Source organism: Anolis sagrei, chromosome 5 (assembly GCF_037176765.1).
Source record: "Anolis sagrei isolate rAnoSag1 chromosome 5, rAnoSag1.mat, whole genome shotgun sequence".
In the NCBI taxonomy this organism is placed as follows: Eukaryota; Metazoa; Chordata; class Lepidosauria; order Squamata; family Dactyloidae; genus Anolis; species Anolis sagrei.
This window is the reverse complement of record NC_090025.1, coordinates 100,035,921-100,062,329: the sequence shown is the minus strand read 5'-3', so window position 1 is coordinate 100,062,329 and position 26,409 is coordinate 100,035,921. Positions and strand designations below refer to the sequence as shown.

Here is a 26,409-nt window from a genome sequence, read left to right as displayed (position 1 = left end):
GTTTCTTATTCTACTCAGTAATTTGAGAATTGTTAAACATATGCAGTTGCACCTCAAAACCAGACAAGTTCAAAACACATAAAATACACACTACTAACAGTCTCAATGTAAGAAAACTGTGTTGTGTGTGTGTAGGAATGGAACTCATTATCTGCTTACTAAAAAGCAAACTATTTGCTCCAGATACCTGCAGTACCCAGACTCCCAGAGGTTTTTAAGACACTATTTCTTAAGATAAGAGTAAGCAGCATTACTGAAGCTCTTGACTATTCAGCTGAGCCTCTAATTATAAAACTGAAGTCAATATCCATTTATAACAAGTAGCATGCAGTGGTTCCGTATCCAGTTGAATATTAAAAACGAGTGACAAATTTACAGCAACAAGCCTCATTAATATAATAGGATCTTAATTTGATTTCAGTTAGACTTGTGTAGGGCAACTGACTGGATTGTAAACCAAGATATTCCAGCATATACTGGTGAACTCTTTAAATACATACTACTTTAGAAGGTTAACATTTTGAATTGGATGTAGAAAGGCACAAACATATTTAAAATGGATTCTGTTTTAACAGCATTTTAGCTGCCTTCCAGTTAAAAACATTAAGATACATTAAAAATCCAGACATTTCAGAACCGCAGTAATTAGTACCTTTTGGACTATGTGTGTGGCTATATTATTTACTACTATATTCGTATAATAAATAGCATGGTATTAAAGGCCTGACTGCTGATCACGTTAAGCATGTGTGTATCTGTATGTGCAACAATACACATACATACAAAAATGGAGTGGGCACAATTCACAGTCCTCCTACACAAGACCCCTGACATTAATAGGGACTGGATTTCAAGCATGAACACTTCAACAGGATTTTAACAAAAAGGTCCCAAGGACAAGAGACACTGAAGGGTCACAATACAAGCTGTTGATGTCGCGACAACATCCAAGAGACAGCCAATCCATGAATACAAGAAGAATATATCACTTTTCTGATCTCCCTTCAACTATTTCTCAATGGAATGATAAGAAACTGAGTCTAAACTTTAATGTCTAGGCCTCTCTTAGAGAGCTTCAAAATACAGTATGTGTCACATTAAAAGCTGTGTTATTGGATTATACACACATAGAAGGGACAATGCTTATAGAGTTCTTCTGTAACTGGATTATATGCACATAGAATCAACAATTAATTCCAGAACTCTATAATCATGTCTCAGTCTAAATATAATAAAAATCAAGTGTTGTACAGCATCTGTGTTACTGAAACACAAAATTATAACAATCCTGTTTGACATATTTGTACTTTCAACAAAATCCAAAGAGCAGTTTCAGCCCAAGGAGAGAAATTGTAATTCAGATTTGGAAATAAGTCCCAGAAGCTTGGGTCCATCCTTTTCTTTCTACCTTTACTTTAACACATTTCTGGTGCAAAATTGTAAAACTGTTTGTGTGCTTTCAGGAATTCAGCTATATATGATGCTTTCTGTTTTTGATATGCATTCTTACTTAATATGAATCATGCATTAGATATTTCAAATTAAAAGGGAGGAGAGATTGAAACAGGTTTAAAGCTTTTATTGGCCGTCTTACTTTCTTTCCCTCAATAAAACCCTTCAGAATTCCTAAAACAGTCCTCAGAATGTCACAGAAGTGAGTTTAAAAGTAAATAAAATAGTCAAGGAGAGGGGAAAAATGAGAAGCAGCAGTTTGGCAAGTTTCCCTCGTAACATCCCACAGGCCAAATTTTAGATCTCTTTTTTCTCCAGTAAAATTTTGTGCAACTCATCTGCATCCTCGCTTGTTTTCACTCTTATCAGCATAGGAACCGGAATGGTGGCATTCTTCTCATCAACAGGAGGATTTGGGACACAGACAATGAGAACGTTGTTCTTTCCCGTTCTTGAGCATGGCATCTTGGGGGGCACCAAAATGTTCAGCAGTATGTTGCCTGCAAGTAAACGGGATGGACAAAACAGGTTACCCTGTGCCACCATTCAACACAGAAAAGTAAAAACTGTGGAAACTTAAGCTATAAACACTTCGTTTTCTCAGTCTGAAAGGCACTACGCCATGAGCTTTCTGCATACTGATACAGACTAATATTGTGTATTGTCTTTGAAAGGCAAAACACAAATACTTAGGAAGTATGGCAGAAATATTGTGATATGGGACAGAAATACTACCTTTGATGAATAACAAAAAATAGCCAGAAGGATCATCTATTCAGGAATCTTTAAAGCCCCATCTACACTGCCATATAGCGTAGTGTCAGAATCCAGGTTAACTGCATAGAACTAGATTATATGAGTCGGCACTGCCATATAATCCAGTTCAACGCAGTTAATCTGGATTCTGAAACTGCATTATGTGGAAGTGTAGATCCAGCCTAGGTCTTCTAGTACAAGACTATTTTCAACCTCCACAAATAATCAAATCTACAAAAGTTAAAACTGTAAATGTGGGGAGCAACTGTACCCTAAGGCCTCACTGAGTCCCCTTTAATAATAATAAAACTTAATTTATACCCCACTACCATCTTCCCAAGGGACTCGGTGCGGCTTACATGAGGCCAAGCCCTCAGTACATCAATAACAAAAGCAATAACAAAAACAATCAATACAATACAATTAATATAAATCACATAAACAAAAAACAGTAACAGTAACACGCAAGCATTTAAAAATCAATGGCCGGGCCAAAGGTAATAATTTAAAATTTTAAAAAATAACACTGGGCACGAACAAAGTAGGATATAACTGGTATAGGATTTCAAAAAAGAGATGAGGGAACGCAATCAGTCCTAAATCAGTGGTAAAGTGCATTTTGAGAAACCCTTTGGGGAGATAAAGCAAGGTATAAACAAACACAAACACTAATACTACTAATAATAAATGCTTGATAGCTTCTGTTCTACAGTTAAACTCTGTTCATTAACATAATGGTCTTATGGCATTGGCTACTATTCCCGAAGAAGGGTTAAGATGCCACTGAAGAGTATTCTATTCATGTTGTTGCCATTCTTCATTTTTTAAAAACAAACGAACAGGGAGATTAACTTTTGAATCCATTCGCCGAGTATTAGATGATGGAAAAGCCCAAGTGGAAAACTTGTCAACTGACCAAGACTTAGGCACAAATCCTCTGAAAAACCTGTATTATTATTATTATTATTATTATTATTATTATTATTATTATACTACATTTATACCCCACCCCACCAATCTACTGGGACACAGACCATAACAAATGCTGAAAGATACAAACACATGCACTACTCTTGGATGAATACCTCTGGGGGCCAAATGATCATAGATTTGAGAGCAAATACTTGATTTTTTTGAAGAGAACAAGCAGCCTTCAGCTGATCATTTTCCTTCACAATTACTTATAAGAAAAGTTACATACCTAAATTAGTATCCGCCCGAACTAAGAGCTGAGTCTTCTGATTTCCTGCAGTTTTTAAGTGTAGTGTTCCTACTCCTTTTTCTTTAAACTCATTATCTTTCTTGTAAAAGATTTTACATCTGAAAATACATGTATTATAGAACATAAGTAGGCAGATAGGATGAAGATATATTTCACAGAATGGAAGTATATAGGGATAGCATAATAAAATATTCCATATGGCTTTACTACTACTACACCAACATATAAATACTAAAGACATTTAATCATATGGCAGAAAAGACCAGGTAAATATCAATAAGCTTTGATCACATGACCTATTAAAATGTTTCAAAACAAAAATCTGAAATATTCAAATAATGGTGATGCAACGATATTAAATGGGCTTCAAGGTTGTTTAAGGAACAGCGTTGTCTGTGTTTTATGGAAAACTGTATTTGCAATTTTGGGGGGTTTTTATGGGAAATGCTAGCTGTTTATCATAAAAAATCAAATACAATAAATTAAAAACCACAAACCCTTTATAAAGTCTAAATAGCTTTTTGACACCTAGGACCGTTGCAGAGCAAACACATCCAAATAAAATAGGTCAGCAAAGCTATGAAACATATGAAAAGATGAATACAATATCTAATACAACAGTTTTCCTGGCTCAGAAATTGTATGTGTCACAAATTATTGCAGTATATTACTGCCCTATATTCCCAGATTATCTGCTTATCCCCAGATTATATGGCAGTGGACACTCATATAATACAGTTCAAAGCGAATAATCTGGGATGAGATCCTGGGATATAGAGCAGTGTAGATCCAGCCTAAGAGTATAATCTTAACACAGCTTCAGCATTAAAGGAGGCAACTCACTTCTTTGAGTAGAAGGCATCGTCTTCCTTTACTTCATTAACTAGTACTTTTGGTGGCTCCTCCTCGTCTTCATCACCCTCTGTAGGAAGAAAGATTTGGCCCACTCTTATATATATACTTTCTTTTCCCCACACATCAATGTATCAGATATGAGGATCTTTTTGCATGAACCACATAGACAAAAATATATATGGGGATATCAGTTGGAAATTATGATATTTAGATTACAGATTTTGAAATGAGCACATATGAAAGTAGAAGTGGATGGGGAGGTAAAAGTAACAATGTACATTTTAGAATGCATTTTCATATGCATAGATTAACAACGTATCTTCCAACCTAAAAATCTTTTTAAAGTCAATTTTAAATAAATAGAATATTAATATGTACTAAGTAATACTTTGTAATAGCAAGAGTATTTTTTAAAAAGATGTATCACTACAAGTAGAAAGCATAACAGCCAATTTTAAACCAAACTAAGATGTTTTATGATCCATCATACAAAAGGTTGTCGCCAAACTGAGAAAAGGAGTATACAGTGTATCAACATATGGTAGTGGTACTGTTCCTACCTCTTCTCCTCAACAGTATCCATATATAATATTGCAATAGAAGTTAAACGCAAAATACTTTTTTGTTGGCCCACCTTCATTTTGTTGCTTACCTTTATTTTCGCTGCTCCCACTTTCTACTGGCGTATCTAACGCGCTGCTGGAGAATGAAGGAAGAACCTTTCCCTGCTTTGCTTCTTTTCCAAATAACCCTGTACTTCCCGAAGAGAAAGAGAAACTAGACCCAATACCAGAATTCAGACCAGAGTTGTCAACACTCTTGCTAAATGTAAATGAGACAGTTGGCAAAGACCCTGGGTTTGGTTCTGCTTTCTTTTCCAATTCTGTCTTCTTTCCTGCTGTATCTTCAGGTTTCTTGCTGTTAAATAAAAATGCAGAGCCTTGCTGCAGACATGAATTCCCAAATGCAGAGCCAGACGGAGTTCCAGTTGCCTTCTTACTGTTGCTTCCAGGACTGCTGTCACTACTTGTTCCATGGTTTTCTATTTCAGCTAAATATTTCTCGTAGTCTCGGAATATCGGTGTCAGGTCACAGAGCGGATTGGCATTTACATGTTTTACTATCCAGTCACGCACGGAACAATTCAGAGCAGCTAACTGTTTATGATAAACATCAGAGCTGCATGCTTTACTCTGAGTGAATCCGGATGACAGTGGCTGCTGACATTCGCCATTAACTTCCACATTTGCAAGCGTTTTCTCAACTGCAGTATTACTGACTGAGCCACTGGATACTACAGAACCTATTCGAAAGAAAGGTGATATATCAATGTCATAAACAGCAAAACAAGACTCATCCAAAGTTTAATTTTGGCTCAAAATTCTTCCTAAAGTCATTATACAAATCTTATGGCCAGAATGGAGACAGAAAAGAAGAAACTGCACGAGATTTTCTTTTACCTCAGATTCATGAGTATTATTAAATTTTTCTCTATCCTCCTCTGGACAATATTTTACTTTCTTTACAAGCATGAGTGCTCTCAGTAGGCGCAACTTCTTACTTGATACTGTAATACAGCATTGTATTTAAGCAATAGCCTGACCAGGCCAATTAGATTTGACGCGGATGACTAGTATGGTTTCAAATGGTGTATTTTAATATTTTGATAAATGTTTTTTAATGTTTATGTTTGTGTATGTGAATTTGTGTCCCGGCATTGAATGTTTGCCGTGTATATGCTTGTGCTCCGCCCTGAGTCCCCTTCAGGGTGAGAAGGGTGGAATATAAATGTTTTAAATAAATAATTCTCTAGAGTCAAGGCAGAGGACTTGGATGGCAATTTCAAAAGAGACCCCCTACACAGACACAAACCCACAACCAACACACAAACACCCTGGGTGACTTTGGCAGTTTGAGACTGGACACCATAGGACTCTTCTCCCATTATGATTTGAGGCCAAACGTTGACCGCTGTTGTGACATGCGGAGTGAATGAAATTGAATTATAGGTGTATAATTGGGGTCTCGCAAGGGCATATTAAGGCTTGCCAAGACTGAAGATTCCATCCTAAGAAGACTGAGGCCTACAACTGCATTACGGAGGACATGAAAAGTGCTGCTGAAGGGAACTGCTGAACTCCTGACATAACTGATCTGGGAACTCTTGAGTAAACAACATGTTTGCATGACCAGAGAGAATGATTCTTTAAGGTAAGTAAGAAAAACAACATCTGTCTGGAACTGATGGGAGTTTCGATAAGTTTTAACTGAAGAATAAGTTGTCAATCAATCAAGACAACAAATCAGGAAAATTTGCCACATAAAGAGACATTTTCCTCTTGGAAAAGTGTGGCAATTCTGTGAGAGATACAGCCTGTCCACCCGCCACCTTTTTCCCCAAGATGGTCTGAATGCATAAGGTGGTGAGTATGCTTGATGAATGAATGAATTCTGAGTAACTGTTTCCCCTTTGTCTGTTTAAACAATACAGCTATTATAAAAATGTACTGGGTCTGTGAGTCTACTTTATCTGAAAGTGCCTAATGCAATCTGTCCCACTGAAAACGGATTAAAGAACATTCTTAAGGTTCAAAAAGTAATCACAACGCTGCAGCTAGGAAAAGTAAGGTCACTTGAAAACAATTCTAATAACCAACTTTAAACTTAATATTTATGCCTATTAACCAAACAAATTGGATGTCTATCTTTCATTCTGTGAAGTAATCAGTATCTGTTGCTTCCTCTGCAACTTGGAAAGTAGATCCACTTTCTAAAAGAGAATCACATTCCTAGTAAGGCAATTCTAGTAAGGATTGCAACCCAGGACTTCCAGTAAACTGCCATGTTCAGTTTCCTTGCAAGTATCTCTTGTCTGGGTGGATGTAATACACAAGAGAATGAGGTGTTTGGGTTAAAAGGCCAGATCTTAAAGTTACACATTGAAAACCAATTTGAATGTCAGCATGCAATTTATTATATTTTGCATGTCTGTTCCTATCAAAATAGAAAATTTCTTGATTGGTTATGATGAATAAAGAAATCTCATTTTTTAAAAATCAATAACTGGGAACCATTTCTACATTTTATAAAAAGAAAGAGGGAAAAGTTTTTATAGAATGCTTCATAATTTAATCTGTCAGAAGTTTTTTTACTGAATTTTTAAATAATAACTATTATACTAGGAAAAATATTGTAACAGGAAGGAAGACTATAACTGTACATGACTGTCTCAAACCCAAAGGATAGGAAGTCACTATAACAGGATGGATGAGAGGAGGAACGCATAGTCAGGTACAACCACTGTATCGATGTTAGGAAATATTGCATTTCTATTGCGTGTGTGTGTATGCGTATAATTTTTATTGTTTTTTTTAATAAATATGAAAAATAAAAAATCTTATGAGAAAGTAAACGTGGTTTTCTTGATTATAATCATTCTGCCTCAAAGAAACCTAATTCTAAGACTCCAGGGGAGAGAGGGAAAGCCCCAAAATCATCAAGGCCAGTTATACTTGCTATCCCATCATTTTTTTTGCTGCCTGTAGTAAGAAAGGGAGCATAGCTTGTCTCTTGCTGAGAACATAGTAGAGCTTTCCTCAACAAATACAGTTGAAAAAATTGTCTACTTTGGTTCTCCAGATGTTTTCAACTTCATTATCCAAAATCTCTGACCAATGGCCAAGCTGGCTGGGTCTTTTGGTAGTTGAAATCCAACACACCTGAAGGACCAGTGTCTGAGAATCACTGCTCTACAGCACTGTTATGGGATCAACTTCACTACCTTATTTGCCAAGGAACATTAATTTGCATTATAAAAGGTATGTGTGTCATTTCTAACATTCTATTTCAAGTAGTTCTTCCTTTACACTCCGAATTATTTCTCTCCCCCCTTCTCCTGGGCTGTATTTTAGCTGTTACACAAAGAAGTAAGCATCACCTGGAAAACATATACCTTACCAATGAGCTACAGCTTTCTCTTCACATAGGCCATGCATACATAAATATTTCGTTTCCCATTTTAGATGCTATTCATTTTAAAACATATCACCCAGACATTGTAATAACATTTTTACAAAGTATAACATAGGTGTGCACTTACTAAATGCAGTCTGTGATTCACCAGCTGTCTTTAAATCAGAGAATGAAGAATTGTTTGTAATGCTGCTGGTACTGCTGCTGCCATTGGATAGCCCTCCTAAAGGTTTAGTTCCGGTGCCATTGCCAAAACCAGAAAATCCACCAGTTCCAGAAGGTAAAACGAAACCTTTAAACCCTTTGAAAGCGCCACCACTTTCAGACTGAAAAGGAAATATAAATCAGTTGTTGTCTGTCAACTTATAGCTCAGTGACCTCAAGTTCAATCCAACATATGTTTACTCATTCCCCAGACTAAATTACACTCATTTTAGCACCACACAGAACTGTCGCATTACTATGAATTATTCACTGAAGTTTATACGTAAAGAGTATATCAATCACAGTACAGTATAATGGTTTATCATTTTTTTAGCACCGTGCTCATGCAAGCTGGCCAATTTGTCCTACGTAGTTTCTCCCTCTAGCACAGTGGTTCTCAACCTGTGGGTCCCCAGATGTTTTGGCCTTCAACTCCCAGAAATCCTAACAGCTGGTAAACTGGCTGGAATTTCTGGGAGTTGTAGGCCAAAACACCTGGGGACCCACAGGTTGAGAACCACTGCAGTAGGAGCAGCCAAAGTAACTAGAGGGCTTCATCCATTGAGACTATAGGCTTGTAATGTTACAAAAAGTCAGGAATTGGGAAACCAACTGCTGAACTTGACTTCAAATCTTCAGTGACAAACCCTGTCAACTCCTGCTGTCAGGGAAAGTCAGACAAGAGAGGATTCCCTATCATAGCATTATTATGAAATCAGTCTTTATGGAAACCATGTTCACTGGAAGCTAAAGAGGAATCTAAACAGTAACAACCTTTGCCCAATTAAAACTAGCAAAACATACCGCAATCATTTTCTTACTAAAATTATTAAAGGGTCATTCCCCCCTACTTTGTAGTATAGGCACAAAATGGTTTACAGCTACCATTTTAAACATTGTATTTTAGAAATACATTATGAGACACTTATCAAACATACTTTCATCAAGTAGTTTATGGATGCATCTACACTATATAATTCATGTGATTTGACACTACTTTAACTGACAAGGCTCAATGCTATGGTGCCTCATCAGACTACAAGTTTCAGGATTTCATAGAATGGGGCCACAGCAGTTAAAATGTTCTCAAACCAGATTAATTCTATGTGCAATGCACTGCTAAGAAAATGACACATTTTAATAACACTGAGTGCTATCTTTTTGTTAGGCTCTTTCAGATTCCAATTGTTTTACATGTTAGACACTGATAAAATTTATATTCATGTGTGAGTGAAGTCATCATGCTACAGCTTTCCACCACATTCAAATATTGTGTTAACTGAACTTTTGAAAAAATTAAGCATTCAGCTGAACTCTGTTCTTTCTTTAACACTAAATGTACAGGCAGTCCCTGAATTAGGAGCATTCAACAAAAGTCCTTGTCATTCTCAAAAGACTTCATAGTTAAGAACAGGGGGTGAGAGAACAGGAAGTGAGAGAAACCTGCCCCTCGGAAGGGAAATTCACTCCTGAAAGTTATCTTGAGAAAAGGGGTCTCCATTGAAGTTTTATCACCAATCCAAATTTCCACAAGCCATTTTTTTCAAAATTCAATTATCACAGAGTCAGAAAGTGGGTTAAATCTTCTGAGCAGAGGGGCACAGGGGTGTTAACCATTACCTATGCTATCTAAGCTTATGTATGTATGTATGTATGTATGTATCTGACTGGAGTTACACTTAAAAATGTTCCAACTTACAAACAAACTCAACTTAAGAATAAACCTATCTTGTTAATAACTCAGGGACTGCAAGTATGTTTAATTCTAAACAATACAGAATATTCTGATCAAGAACTACAATGCCTGTAGATGTCTTTATGTACCTCAAACCCCACGTTCCTCCGTTTCGCTTTCTTAATAGCTCTGTTCTTCAAAATGTCTTTACTGGCGACTGAGAACGTTCCTGCCTGCAAAAAAAAAATCACATTCTTAGAACGTACAAGGTATAAGCATTAAGCATACTGGGTGGAATCCCAAAAGGTAATGCACAGCACTGGAGCACCCTTCTACTTACTACAGCCCTTCACCCATCCATCCCCTAAACAACTGTGCCTGGGGGCTGAGTGAAATCTGAAACAAAACATAACACAGCACAAAGGATTAGTGCATAATTCTCTTGGTGTACCTACACACAGAGCTGTCAGGAGGTCGGTCATTAGCTAGAGATCTTCTGTGGAGATGTTTGGACATTTTTGCCTAAGGTGGAATGTCTATATTCAGATCAAGATTGAAGTGGAGTGATGCACATGGTGCCACGGTGTAGGACCACATCGACAACATGTCAATCTGGTTGTACATTTGGATGGAAATTCAATTGTGTAATGTCGCTATTCCACAGAAAGGCTCCATAGCACATATATGGAAATTTACACTATGTAATAGTGGTGCAGGATTTCTGCAGCTATGTTTCTGGACTCTGTTATGTTACATGCATACTAAAATACAAGATATGCTCACTATTCACATAATGAGATTCATTAATCCCTTTAAAATAGCAATCCAGAATCTTTACTACTTAATCATTCTGGATATCAATAAAAGCAATAAAATTACATAAGCTATGTGAAGTTTAAGTTTACTAACTGATTTAACTATGGATTTTTAAGTAGTAGCTGATGAGCAAGATGGGAAATAATCATGGCTACAAACATTTGAAAGAAGGACACATTCAGTTTGAAAGATGAAAATTTTAAAGAAGCTTAGTTGGTAAAATGTTTTAACTGGTCAAATATTGAACACTAAGCCACTGAAAACTAGTAAGAGTGGCCACTATTGAAAAGCAGCAACAAACACCCAAGGGAATTTCAAAATATCTCCTCTTGAGTCATTTAACAAAGCAATCAGAACAATGGTTTCTTCATTACATAAAACTGAATTGTAATAAACAAATACTATTTGTATGAAACATACTTAATATCCAGACTATTCCAAGGCTATTTCCCCCCTGCACACTTGCCCTTGGAATTTGCAAATGCAGCAAAGACAAAACTGGCAATTTCTTATTACAGCCTTCATGATTTACCCAAATACAAGACTACTAAAGTAGTAATATCATATAATTTTACATGCAACATGTGCATATTTATTTTGTCAGCTATTTCAATTTTAGCACTAAGAACTGGTATTGCTTACCTCTTCAGTGTCTTCTTCTTGATCCCAATTTCTATCAGTGAGCTCCTTTTCTGCAATTCTTTTAGCCATTTTATAGCAGTGCTGAAGTAGAACGGAAAATTATAAATTATCCACATTTCAAATCTTGTTCTTTTTAAACAGTTGGCCAAAACAACCAACTTACAAGTGACAGTCTACTTTAGTGGTTCCCAACCTGTGTTCCGTGGACCACCAGTGGTCCGCAAGAAGGAAAATACGGTTACTACACCATTGCTTCAAAACCACACAGCAGTGACTGGTCTCTCAAAACCCTCTTATAGTGCTGAGGCAATGAGGATGTTGGGAGGGGAGAGGCTGACTACCCATGAAAGATTACTACTACTACATCTGCTCTATATTATTAAATATGGTTTTCTGTGAGCGAGCAGATGACGACTACTGTATGGCATATATTCTGTATCAGAAACTAGTCTTGAGTGGTCTATCCAATGCAATGTTCTGAATCAGCCCCCAAAGTTGACCAAAAACTGATTCGTAACTCTTTTGGTACTAATGTTGGAGAGAGGTCCCTGGTCAAGTGGTCCCTGGTCAAAAAAAGGTTGGGAACCACTGGTCTATGTAATAGATATCAGACAAAAAGCTTGCATCTCACAGTTGGCAATCAACTGTTATTACATAAATTACATAAATGAATTGGAATGGATAGGTGACAATCTTCCTCACATGCATTCATCAGGGGATAAATTTCAGTGTCGCACTTGTGTTAGTGTGAGGACAGTCTAAATCTTTTCTTCAGAGACCCCTCTAATTCTCCCAGACATTTGAGAGAAGATTTTTCAGGTTGTGTTGTAGCTGTAGGACAATCGGAGGGATCATTCTGTTGGTATGCCAGCCCATCTCATCAAGAGAGGCCATGGGGGCAGAGATGAACAACGGGACACAAAACTAAGTGGTTCAAGGTTCATCTGCTCTTATGGCTAGCAACACCAGTTAGGCAGACTATATGGCCATAGTGCTCATGGCCAATAAGTCAGGGTTCGTGTATGTCACTGGCTTATCATATTATCACAACTGGCACACTGTCTGCTGAGTATTGATTACATTTGGTCTCTTTCATCTACTATTAAGAATCCTTGGCTATCACTAGAGGAAAATGCCACAGGATTTGCATGCCAACAGCAGTGATAGTGCTAACATATATAACCTGCTCACACCCTTGTATGCGAACACAACAGCAATTACCTGGGCAGTGCCAATCCTATGAAAGATAGGTTTACACCTACAGTCTCCAGCCTCAGTCAAGGAAAAGATAACAGGCTGCATTCCAGGGGAGAGAATGTCACTTTCCTAGATCACCAGTTGACCAGGTCACTTCTCTGCACCAAAAATGAGGGCACGAAGGACCTCTCTCAACATAGCTATTAAGTTAGTATAACAAAACAAGGAAGAGGCTTTTCAATTGCTGCTGTGCAGTCACTGTACTTAACGTGAATAATAACACTGAAAACAAAGCAGTGCCATATGATGCATCTCTTATAATGCAGGCACATATGCATCACTACCATTAGTTAAAAGGAAACAATTAATGCCACAACGAATCGCTCAGCTTCTAAAGTGTGAAACATTTCATTAAATTTGCTGTAGTGTACTAAAATAGCCATTCATATAATTTTAAAAAGTCAACATTACTTACTCTAAAACTTTTATTATATTTTTGCACTTTTACTGTCAACTGCCTTGGGTACTACCTACAAAAAAAGGCAAAATGAATAAAACTTTTAGAACTTTTCCTTCACTTCCAAAGAAAAATGGTTAAGAATTAATCCAGGATATTTATTTTGGAATAAATCCACCGGTGCTACCAATTCTTCAAAATACTCAACGCACGATCGAGCACAACAATCTCATGCTCTTGTGTAATAAGCATAAACCTCCTACTTGTTAAACTATACCATCACATACCACCTCTTTCCAAGGTTTCTCCTGATTTAATGGGAATGTTTGAAAGAAGGAGGGCTACCACTTTTATGTACAATTTAACTGAAGCAAAGAAGATAGAATTCTCTTCTGCAGAGGTGAGAAATCTCTGGCTCTTCAGATATTTTGAACTACAACTTCTACAGTGGGTTGTGTGAGTTATTCGGGCTGTAAGGCCATGTTCTAGTAGCATTCTCTCCTGACGTTTCACCTGCACCTGTGGCTGGTATCTTCAGAGGTTCTGTTGCAAGTGAGGCAAGTGGGGTGTATCTGCCTCCCTAGCAACAGAACCTCTGAAGATGCCACCACAGATGTAGGCAAAATGTCAGGAAAGAATGCTACTGTAACATGGCCATACAGCCCAAAAAACTCAGCAACTCAGAGATTCCGGCCATGAAAGCCTTCTACAACACAATTTCTACAGTCCCATATGTTCGGCAATGTTGGCTGAGCTTTCTAAAAATCCAAAACAGTTGAAAGACAAAAGATTCCAAGAGTTCTGTAACACAGCAGGAGAAAATTGAAAGGAGTTGGAAATCATAGCAGAAATATGATATGAAGTCTCTCAGAGTGAAATGGATCATATTTTAACCATTCAACTACCACTGTTTACAATGGCATGGTATGGGGATGGACTGGAGGGTCTTTGCAATCTTCCTCAACTCTCTTGGTTCAATGATTCCATTTTTCCAAGTAAAAAACATCTGAAGTTGTAATGGGGAAGTGGGGGGGGGGGGGAGGGAGAGATGTGTACCTCCTGTCGTGATGAAGATTAATATGTGTAGTCACAAACAGCTACGGAAGTTTTCCCCCTCCGATCAAGGAATTATTTATTTTTTTGTGTCAGGAGCGACTTGAGAAACCATCCTTGTGGAAGGCTTCACTCATGTCCCTGCACAGGGAGCTGGAGCTGACAGAAGGAGCTCATGTGCACTCTCCCCAGATATGGCCGGAATCTCTGAGTTGCTCCCCATTGTGCCACCGGGGGCTCTGGTGAAAACTCAAGAAGTAAACTCGCATCTTTGTCTTTGAAGCAGCGTTTATACAAATATATATATATACAGAATCCATTTACAGTGGCTGAATATTTGAATGCTTCTCCAGCTTTCTTTTCCTGATACCTCCAGATAACTGGAGACTTCTTACTTGCAGGAGGCTGGTTTTATAGTCAAATTCTTCTTGATACTCCAACCTCCAGTTTCCTCAAGACACAAGCCTCTCAGAACTCCAACCTTCAGTGAACTCCAACAGCTTTATTACCCCAGCAGTTACTTCACTATGGCTGGCCAGGTGGTTTGCTTCTTACTGCTTGCTGCCCTAATCCTTACACTACTTGTTACTTAAGAAATGGTAAAAACTCTTAACACCTGCCTATTGACATGACACATTTAAGAATAGGGAGGCCCCTTCTACACTGCCATACAAGTTAGTTCCACTGTTGGTGGAGTTCAGAAGGCTCTATAAATCCCAGCAACTACAACTCCCAAATGACAAAACCAATCCCCCCAACCCCACCAGTATTCAAATTTGGATGTATCTGGTATTTGTGCCAAATTTGGTCCAGTGAATGAAAACACATTCTGCATATCAGGTATTTATGATTCATAACAAAATTGCAGTTATGAAGTAGCAACGAAAATAATGTTATGGTTGGGGGTCACCACAACATGAGGAATTGTATAAGGGGTTGCAGCATTCGGAACGTTTTCCCAATAGAGGGGTTAGCATTGTGACTGTTTTTTCCACAGGGCTTTGTTTTGGGCATCCTCAGATCTCAGGTTGTCAGCACACATGTCTTTGTTGATGGTGTCCATCCATCTTTACTTTAGCCATCCACATGGTCATCATCCTGCAATCTCCAAATGGAGTGCTGTTTGTGCTACTGCTGTTCGTTCTCTTCTCATGACACTGTAGTCTTGCTTCCTGCATTTTTTTAGTGATTGCTTTTATTCAGAAAAAAATATCAGGAAAGGAAGGCACCATTGCATTTTACATTCCTTGATTTCAAAAAAGGATTTGATCAGGTCCCCCATGACTTGATCTGGCGAGCAGTATGATCACACAGAATACCAGAAGACTATGTAACATGGATAAAGCTATTATACAATAATACAAGTATAGTGTGTTGCCCTGAAGGGATTTCACCCCCTTCAACATCATTGTTGGTGATCAGCACTCTCACCAGGTGTCCAGAAGACAACTAAAATGATAAAAGATCTGAAGACCATGCCCTTTGAGGACTGTCTTAGAGAACTGGGTATGTTTAGTCTGCAGAAGAGATGATTTAGAAAAGACATGACTGCCATACATAAATATGTGAAAAGATGTCGTAAGGAAAAGGGAGCAGGCTTGTTTTCTGTTACCCTGAAAACTAGGACTTGGCGCAGTGGGTTCAATTACAGGAAAGGAGATTCCACCTGAACATTAGGAAGAACTTCCTGACTGTACGATCTGTTCAACAGTGGAACTCTCCGCCTCGGCATGTAGTGGAAGCTTCTTCCTTGGAGGCTTTTAAAAAGATGCTAGATGGCCATCTGCTGGGATTGCTTCAATTGTGCTTTTACTGGGGGGGGGGGGGTTGGACTACACAGCCCATGTGGTCTCTTCCAACTCTATGATTCTATGAGAGCTGTTTACCAGTGGACCTCTCTGCCTCAGAATGTGGTGGAAGCTCCTTCCTTGGAGGCTTTTAATCAGAGTTGGATGGCCATCTGTCAGGGGTACTTTTATTGTGCTTTTTTTGTGTAGCAGGAGATTGGACTAGATAGTTTGTGTGGTCTCTTCCAATTCTATTATTCATATGCATATTCTGCATGGACACAGCCATATCCCATGACCCAGACTGAAAACGATTCTGAGTAAGCATACATACCTTTGACTTCAGGCATCCCACACTGATTGGTCAAACCAAACACCTCTCATGCAACATGCACGCACATCTTCACTGGGGAAGCAAACAAACAACATAAGGATTTAAGCAGGTACAAAGGCAGAAGTGTTTCGTGGCTGACAGAGTTCTAAGCCACCCCTTGATATTCAACTGACTTTTAAAACTGAGATGAGGAAAAAAACATAAGACTGCATTGTGGGAGTTTTTTTGGGCTGTATGGCCATGTTCCAGAAATATTCTGTCCTGGCATTTCACCCACATCTATGGTAGGCATCCTCAGAGGTTGTGAGGCCTATTGGAAACTAGGAAAGTGAGGTTTATATATCTGTGGAATGTCCAGGGTGGGAGAAAGAACTCTTGTCTGTTTCACACAAGTGTGAATGTCACAATTGGCCACCTTGATTAGCATTTAATGGCCTTGCAGCTTCAAAACCTGGCTGCTTCCTGCCAGGTTGGTCAAGGACTACCGTATACCATGCAGCTATGGACAAGTCTACATAGGGACCACCAAGTGCAATGCCCAAACACCGATTAAGGAACATGAAAGGCACTGTGGACTAATCCAACCAGAGAAGTCAGTTATGTGTGTTCAGAACCAACCTGAACACAGAAATGTTGGACCACTCTGACAACCATCATGTCAGACTACACAGAGAAGCCACTGAAATCCACAAGTATGTGGATAATTTCAACAGGAAGGAGGAAACCATGAAAATGAACAAATCTGGCTGCCGATATTTAAAAACTCTAAAATCATAACAGTAAATAATGAACAACACTCAGAAAACTGGGGAATTCCAGACATGAAACAATCAGGGCCAGCTAACACCTCTCAACAAAGGATTCCCCTGGGCAGGAAGCAGTTATGCTTTGAAGCCAAAAGGCTATTCAATGCTAATCAAAGTGGTCAATTGCAACATTCACACCTGCCTCAAACAGACAAGAGTTCTTTCTCTCACCCCAGCCATTCCACAGATATGTAAACCTCACTTACCTAGTTTCCACCAGACCTCACAACCTCTGATGCCTGCCACAGATGTGGGTGAAACATCAGGACAGAATGCTTCTGGAATGTGGCTATACAGCCCAGAAAACTCGCAGCAACCCAGTGATTCCTGCCATGAAATCCTTCACAAATTTAAGACTTCCTGTCACGTGTCTAAGAAAACAAACCCCTTCCTTGATGGCTTTTGCGTGCTTTGCCGGCTAGTAATTAATATTAGTAATATATTGTATATACATATAATATTTATATTATAATGTAATACAATATAATACTAATAAGATATTATAATTATATATTTTATATTACATGTAATATTACTAAAACTATTAGAATATAATGGTATAGTACAATATAGTAATATGTAATACTGATATTGCACTATGCTAATAATATAATATACTGTATGTATATATATATATATCTTGTAAGCCGCTCTGAGTCCCCTTTGGGTGAGAAGGGTGGCATATAAACGTTGTAAATAAATAAATAATAAATAATAATAGTTGCAGGGCAATGGCATGGAACTGGGACGCCACCAGTGGAGGTGGCAGACAGAGGCAACAGCCGCCTGCCAGGCACAAGAAAACCACGTCTTTGTGCCTCATCAGACTAGAGCAGGGGTCAAACTAAGGCCTGGGGGCCAGATGCGGCCCTCCAAGATCATTCTCCCCCACAAACAATCTGCTCCATCCCTAACTCATCCTGATTTTAGTATTTTTAGTATCTTAGTTTTGATCTTGCACATACAGCCCGCTCATTTTTAGGTTATTTTATTTTACTGTGTATTATTTTGCTTTATTGTCTTTGTACTCATATGATGTATGTATTTTACTTTGTTGTTATTGTGTTTTGGTTTTACTTTATTGTAATATGCTGTTGGGCTTGGCCTCATGTAAGCCGCCCCGCGTCCCCATTGGGGAGATGGTGGTGGGGTATTAAATTTGTTTATTATTATTATTATTATTATTATTACCCGGCCCTCACTCAGGGTCAACCTAAGTCTGAAACGACTTGAAAGCACACCACAACAATCCTATCTCATCAGCCAAAAGCAAGCCCACACTTCCCATTGAAATACTAGTAAGTTTATTTTTATTAAAACTGTTCTTCATTTTAATTATTGTATTGTTTTAAAGTGTTTTTTACACTACAAATAAGATACGTGCAGTGTGCATAGGAATTCATTCATGCTTTTTTTCAAATTATAATCCGACCCTCCAACAGTTTTAGGCAGGGTTCCTCAAACTTTTTAAACAGAGGGCCAGGTCACAGTCCCTCAAACTGTTGGGGGGGGTCGGATTATAATTTGAAAAAAACATGAATGAATTCCTATGCACACTGCACATTATTTTATTTGTAGTGCAAAAACACTTTAAAACAATACAATAATTAAAATGAAGAACAATTTCAACAAACATAAACTTAATAGCATTTCAATGGAAAGTGTGGGCCTGCTTTTGGCTCATGAGATAGGACTGTTGTTGTTGTTTGCTTTCAAGTCATTTCAGACTTAGGCTGACCCTGAGTGAGGGCTGAGTAAATGACCTTGGAGGGCCGTATCCGGCCCCGGGCCTTAGTTTGAGAACCTAGAACATGGCCATATAGCCCAAAAAACCCTACAACAACCCAGCAATTCTGGCCATGAAAGCCTTCGAAAATCCTATCTCATCAGCCAAATGCAGGCCCACACTTCCCATTGAAATACTAATAAGCTTATATTTGTTGAAAATTTTCTTCATTTTAATGTTTGTATTGTTTTTAAGTGGTTTTTTTTTTTTTTGCACTACAAATAAGATATGTGCAGTGTGTCTAGAAATTCATTCATTTTTTTCTTGCCTTGTAAGGAATTCCCCCCCCCCCCCCCCAAATACATTGGCATTTACCTTTTGCATATGATATGGGGGTGGGAGTAGCTGATGACACTATTGCTCTTAGCTAGATAGACACAGTTCTAGTTAGGAATAGTTTGCATGGATTTCCCTTTGAAAGTGTCTTAAACTCGAGTATATGCTATACTTACTTTGTACAAGTTGCTGTCTACATACAGATTTAGACATGTTCCAGTATTTCTGAACGTATATTTTTTGATTATATATGAGATTGTGTCAAATAATTAAATAAAAAAAATTAAGAAAAAAAGAAAGAAATAGGAGACAAATGTTATCTATAAGGTTCATCTCAAAGAGGATTAATATGTGGTGGTGGGAACTATAAATGTTGTGTATGTATTAAACTAATATATATAATTAAAAAAAGTTTGAGGACCCCTGGACTAGAGCATGGATCCTCTTTAAATCCAGTCTCTGCCTCCTGCAAAATTCTGGGGTTTGTAATTTAGGGAGGCCCAGGACCTTGGCTGACCAGTTGAAAGGATGCCCTAACCTACAAACTCCAGGATTTTGCAGGAGGGAGAAACTGGATTCGAAGTGGATCCATGGGCAAACTTGGGCCCTCCGGGTGTTTTGGGCTTCAACTCCCACAATTCCTAACAGCCTACTACAGCTCCCAGAAGCCCCCAGCCTGCAGGCTGGGGGCTTCTGGGAGCTGTAGTAGGCTGTTAGGAATTGTGGGAGTTGAAGCCCAAAACACCCGGAGGGCCCAAGTTTGCCCATACCTACTCTAGTGTGATGAGGTCCCTGCCCGCCTTTGCTCCCTCCCTCCTTCCTCGCCGGGCCTCTGTCCTCACCCTCTTCCCAGGAGGCGGAGCCACAGCGAGGCCCCGCGCGCCAAGGGTTGGCTCCTTCCTCTTGGGACAACAGGAAGGAGGCAGCGGCCCACTCGCTAAGGCAGCCGGTCTAGGAACCCCCGCTTCCTCCGCAGCCCAAGCCTCTCCCCCCTCCCGCCCTCAAGGCGCCAGAGGAAGGCCGGGCCCTCCTCCTCCTCCTTCCCCCTCCCTTCCTCCCCCCTCCCTTCCTTGGCGAAGGCCTCTCTCACCAGGAGAAGCGCCCCGTCCTTTCCGCTTCCCTTCCCCGCGCGCCGAGTAGTGTTACCTCACAGGTGCCGGCTGCGTCTCGCGCCGAGACTTGGGGAGGACGCGCCGTTCGCGCGCAGCTCCACAGCCCCGCCACTTCCGCTCTCGCGCTTCCTCAGGGGGCGGGGCTTCTGAGCGCGGCTCGTCATTCGCCCTCCTTCGCTCGCGACCCCTTTGCCTTTCCCGCTCAGCGGTTTCTTGCCGGGAAGCCGGAGGAAAGGGGAGGGGAGTCTCCTTCCCCTTCTGCCTCACTTTTGAGTTCTTAACGAGGCATTTGTCCTGTTCTCCCCGCCCCCCGAATGAGTTTACGCGTTAGCCGTTGCGCACAGGAGTCCAAGGAAAAGACATGCCTTAAGGGGCGAGCTCGCGAGGCGCGGGCCCAGGAGAAGGAGAGGCCGAGGGGGGCGGGGCTTAACGCGAGGGGAGGGGGAGCCGTTGCCACGCGACCGGGGCCCGAAGGTTCTGGAACAGGCCGCGCTTCTCTCCTCTCGAATGCTAAGTGCAGCCTTGCTCTTGAGGGCCCTGGCCTTACAGTTCACTCTGCCATCGGGCTGAGAGGGAATCGTAACATTGGGCAAAATGGAAGAGAGAGCTTTCTGCCACACGCAGAGAATGAGAGAATCGCTGGGTTGTTGTAGGTTTTTCGGGCTGTATGGACATGTTCTAGAGCAGTGTTTCTCAACCTGGGGGTCGGGACCCCTGGGGGGGTCGTGAGAGGGTGTCAGAGGGGTCACCGAAGACCATCAGAAAACACAGTATTTTCTCTTGGTCATCTGGGTTACGTGTGAAAAGTTAGGTCCAATTCTATTGTTGGTGGGGTTCAGAATGCTCTTTGATTGTAGGTGAACTATAGACCCCAGCAACTACAACTCCCAAATGCCAAGGTCTATTTCCCCCAAACTCCACTAGTGTTCACATTTGGGCATATTGAGTATTTGTGCCAAATTTGGTCCTGATCCATCATTGTTTGAGTCCACAGATGCAGATGAACTACAACTCCCAAACTCAAGATCCATGCCCACCAAACCCTGCTAGTGTTTTCTGTGTGCCAAGTGAGTCCTGTGTGCCAAGATTGGTTCAGTTCCATCATTGGTGGAGATCAGAATGTTCTTTGATTGTAGATGAACTATAAATCCCAGCAAGTACAACTCTGAAATGATAAAACCAATCCCTCCCCACAACCCCACTATTATTCAAATTTGGGCATATTGGGTATTTGTGCCAAATTTGGTCCAGTGAATGAAAATACATCCTGCATATCGGATATTTACATTACGATTCATAACAGTAGCAAAATTACATTTATGAACAATGAAAATAATTTTACGGTTGGGGCTCACCACAACATGAGGAACTGTATCAAGTGGTCGCGGCATTAGGAAGGTTGAGAACCACTGTTCTAGAGGCATTTTCTCCTGACGTTTCACCTGGATCTGTGGCAAGCGTCCTCAGAGGTAGTGAGGTCTGTTGGAACAAGAAAAATGGATTTATATATATGTGGAAAGACCAGAGTGGGACAAGGAACTCTTGTCTGCTGGAGCTAGGTGTGAATGTTTCAACTGACCACCTTGATTAGCATTTGATGGCCTGGCAGTGCCTGGGGCAATCTTTTGTTGAGAGGTGATTAGATGTGCCCAGAATTGGACACTATTCCAGGTGTGGTATGAACAAGGCAGAATAGAGGGGTAGCATGTCTTCCCTGGATCTACATCAGGGGTCATCATACTTTTTAAACAGAAGGCCAGGTGACAGTCCCTCAATCTGTTGGAGGGCCGGATCATAATTTGGAAAAAAAAATGAATTCCTATGCACACTGCACATATTTATTTGTAGTGCAAAAACACTTAAAAGCAATACAATAATTAAAATGAAGAACAATTTTAACAAATATCAACTTATTAGTATTTCAATGGGAAGTGTGGGCCTGCTTTTGGCTGATGAGATAGGATTGCTGTTGTTGTGGTGTGCTTTCATTTCAGACTTAGGTTGGCCCTGAGTGAGGACTGGTACTTAGTTTGAGGAACCCTGATCTAGACGCTATACTCCCATTGGCTTTTTTTTGCTACCGCATCACATCGTTGGCTCATGTTTAACTTGTCCATGAGGACCCCAAGATCTTTTTCGCATGTACTGCTCTTGAGCCAGGCATTGTCCCCCATTCTGTATCTTTGTATTTCATTTTTTCTGCCTAAGTGAGATATCTTGCGTTTGTCACTGTTGAACTTCATTTTGTTAGTTTTGGCCTATCTCTCTAATCTATTAAGATAGTTTTGAATTCTGCTCCTGTCTTCTGGAATATTGGCGATCCTCCCAATTTGGTGTCATCTGCAAACTTGATGGTCATGCCTTCTCACCCTTCATCTAAGTCATTTATAAAGATGTTGAACAGGACCGGGCCCAGGATGGAACCATGCGGCACTCCGCTCATCACTTCTTTTCAGGATGAAGAGGAAGCATTGGTGAGCACTGATATCCTAGGGCTCTTCCCGGCAGGCCCTATATCCCAGGATTTGATCCCAGGTTTTCTGCTTTAATCTGTATTATATGAGTCCACATTGCCAGATAACCTGGGATAAACAGAAAACATTACATATTGGCTATTCAATGCTCACTGTAAATTCAAAACACGTGAACAGGAAAATAACAGAGATATCTTACTCAGAAGTACTAAACATTCAGAGCCATGTGAATCCATGTATTACTCGTTCTTTCATTTTTCAATTGACCATCAAAAAACACGAATATGTTATTTGGTTTTGAATAGGATTTTAATAGTGAATGTAATGTTTTAAACGTTTTACTGGCATTAATTTTAATTTTTAATTTAATTGTTCATTTGAATTGTATGTTGTTTTAAGGCCAGGGGTCCTCAAACTAAGGCCCAGGGGCCGAATGCGGACCTCCGAGGTCATTTACTCGGCCCTCGCTCACGGTCAACCTAAGTCTGAAATGACTTGAAGTACATGACAACAACAACAACAATCCTATCTCATCAGCCAAAAGCAAGCCCACATTTCCCATTGAAATACAAATAAGTTTATATTTGTTAACATTGTTCCTCATTTTAATTATTGCATTGTTTTAAAGTGTTTTTTACACTACAAATAAGATATGTTCAGCGTGCATAGGAGTTCATGCTTTTTTTCAAATTATAATCCGGCCCTCCAACAGTTTGAGGGACTTTGACCTGGCCCTCTGTTTAAAAAGTTTGGGGACCCCTGTTTTAAGGCATTGAATAGTTGCCTATATTTAAAGCCGCTTGAGTCCTCTTTGGGGTTGAGAAAGGCAGGGTATAAATAGGGAAAATAAATAGGTTATCAAAACAAGGCCATGTTTTTCATTATTCCAATTTTAGACTCAGATCAAAAATACAAAATGGAAAAATGAGCTGCCAGACCAAATTTGATTTTAATATTTAATTTTTTCTTCGTGTCTTCCGTGAAATGCACACCTATGGGTTCTCCTGTGCGCATGCGCAGCAATCCGGAACTTCTAGAATTTTAATGAATTTTTAAATGATTATTTTAGAGAATAAAGACAGGCCCCGCCCACTCTCCGCCCCCCCGGTATATCAGCCCCCGCAGGCGTCCCAGAGGTAGTTCCTTTTTCCGCGCCAAACAGGCAGCATCGTCAGGACTTCTCCTTCTTCTTTTCGGACTCTATTGGCTTTTGACCAGGACTCTCTTCGACTACCAGACCTCTCCTTCCCCCGACCACGGACCGGCTGACGACTATTCTATCAGGCTAGATGTCTTCCCTCTGTTTTAAAAATTGTTCCTCCTGCGGGACTAACCTCCCTGAGGCAGACAAACACTCTAAATGCCTCCTATGTCTGGGAGAGACCCACAATCTCCAGACTTGTGAGATTTGCCTGAGCTTCACCTCCAGAGCTCGCAAAGGCAGAGACGCCAGATTAAAAGCTCTTTTGTATGAGCGGGCCCTGGCCCCGCAAGCTCCTCCCGCTCCCTCCCAATCCTCCCCCGTTCAAAATACCTCCCAGCCTCCCTCCCCACGCGTTGGGGATAGGCGGGATGGAGAACAAGCGGGCTCTCCCACTGTGGAGCCGCAGAAAAAGAAAGCAAAATCAGCTAAGCAGACCACGAGGTCTTCAAAAACAAAAGAGAAATCAAACAAACAAAAAAAGGGACGGCAACTCACTGGCACACAGCCCTTGAGTCCCCCTGTATTGCAGTCTGTGCCCTTTCTCCCCGGTTCCACTGTGCAGCTCCAGGAACCGCTCCCCTCTCTCCTCCACATGGAAGACCCCTCCCATCTCCCTCCTCTCGAGCTCCTGGCTCCACATATGGAGCTGGAACCGCAGCCTCCTCCGGACGCTTCCCTCTCCCCCCCGCCTCTCCCACCCTCTCAGAACTCACCTCCTCCTTCACTCAGCCCTCCCCAATCCCCGGAACCAGAGGAGTCACCTTCCTCGGCTCGGCCCAGCGCCTCTGCGCACCCCAGCGGGCGCCGCCGCCGCTCTCCATCCCCGGATCCACGCCAAACTACAACTCCTTCTCTTCCCCCTCCCAAAAGGACACGCACAGTGCCTCCTTCCCACCAGCAGCCTTATGGGTACCAGGAATACCCTTATTATATGTACCCTCCCCCTCCTCCCTTCCCGGCTTATCCTTTCTACTACCCACCCCCCCCCTGACTCATTCAAGGGGATGCACCCTCCTCATTACTCTGACCCAAACCTTCCCCAACCCCCCCGTGAACCCCCTTCAGCTACACTCTCTCGGCCCCCAGACCCCCAGGGAGACATGGATCCGCAGGTTTTCAATTTAGAACCGGCTATGCCTCACCAAATTGAAACAGATACAATTGATTTGGAGGCCACGAGTGACACACCAGTCATTCAAGACCCCCAACCAGACCCTGACCCGTCTCCTCAACATTTGGAAGATTTTAAAAATTTCTCAGCTCTGCTAATAAGGCTTGCCAAAGCCTTAAACCTCACCACTCCTGAACCTTCAGATACTGTATCAGACCCATGCTTTACATCCACTGAACAACAAACGCCTACATCCACTGTGTTGCCCACACTTCCATTTCTCTTGAAAATCCTAAAAAATACAGGAGTTGCCCCAGCCTTGGTTCCAGCAACCCCTAAAAGAGCAGAAAATTTATACCGTATTGATCTTTCTACAGCCTCATGGCTCGCGAAGATGCCTAAGGCAAACTCTGTGGTGACCGATGCTCAACCAAAACCTACCCAAACAAACCAAGCATCTCCCTCTGACAAAGAAGGGAGAAAGCTAGATACTATGGCCAAAAAATTCTACTCCTCAGCGTGCCTTTTCGCACGCATGGCCCATTATGGGGTTTACATGAGTGTTTACCAGACCTTACTCTGGAACAAGATATCCCCTTACTTAGAACTCTTACCACCAGCTGAACAACCAATGGCTAAGGCTTATCAACAAGAAGCCCTCCTCTTAGCCAAACTGCAAAAAGACCTTGCAAGAAACACTGCTGATAATTCTGGAAAACTAATTGCAGGATCAGTAGCCCTTCGCCGTCATGCATGGCTTAGAGCTGCTATCCTTTCTCAATCTCAACGTTCTCTCATTGAGAATCTCCCTATGGATGAGGCAGGTCTATTTAACCCTGAGACTGACTCACAGCTTAAACACTCTCACGAGATGAAGCAAACAGTGTACAAATATGACCAACAACCGTACACTTACCAACGGCAGCGCTGGGGCTCCTACTATTTTCGCCCCCACTATTACAACAAACCTTACAACACCTCATTCTACAGAGGACGACAGCGACCATATGCGCCCACTGCAGCCACGAGACGCCCTCCACTTCCCGCAAGAGGTCAGTACCGTGGTACCAGACCCCCAAACAACAACAGAAGACGCTTCTAGTATACCCATTCCCCCTTCCCCAACCCAACACCTCACTTACCTCAATAGACTACATTCCTTCCTCCCACAGTGGCAATCCATAACCACGGACACTTGGGTCCTTGATATAATTGACA

The 26,409-nt window shown here is 40.9% G+C and overlaps 1 protein-coding gene across 6 annotated transcripts; it reads right to left on the bottom strand.

Annotated features, from left to right (window-relative positions):
• Positions 1-1,564: 1,564 nt before the first annotated feature.
• Positions 1,565-20,818, bottom strand: NUP50 (nucleoporin 50). Of its 6 annotated transcripts, none has more exons than XM_060778140.2 (10): positions 20,381-20,818; positions 16,423-16,494; positions 13,267-13,321; positions 11,595-11,675; positions 10,286-10,369; positions 8,385-8,583; positions 4,938-5,588; positions 4,274-4,352; positions 3,410-3,528; positions 1,565-1,952 (listed from the first exon to the last, which is right to left on the bottom strand). In XM_060778140.2, the coding sequence occupies exons 4-10, from the start codon at positions 11,661-11,663 to the stop codon at positions 1,750-1,752; spliced, it is 1,404 nt and encodes a 467-aa protein (XP_060634123.2). In that variant the 5' UTR covers positions 11,664-11,675; positions 13,267-13,321; positions 16,423-16,494; positions 20,381-20,818; the 3' UTR covers positions 1,565-1,749. The 6 variants fall into 6 exon arrangements, with proteins under 6 accessions (XP_060634123.2, XP_060634121.2, XP_060634125.2 ...); XM_060778138.2 differs by having other exon boundaries at positions 20,437-20,818; XM_060778142.2 differs by lacking the exon at positions 20,381-20,818 and adding an exon at positions 20,133-20,227.
• Between the last annotated feature and the right edge of the window lie 5,591 nt (positions 20,819-26,409).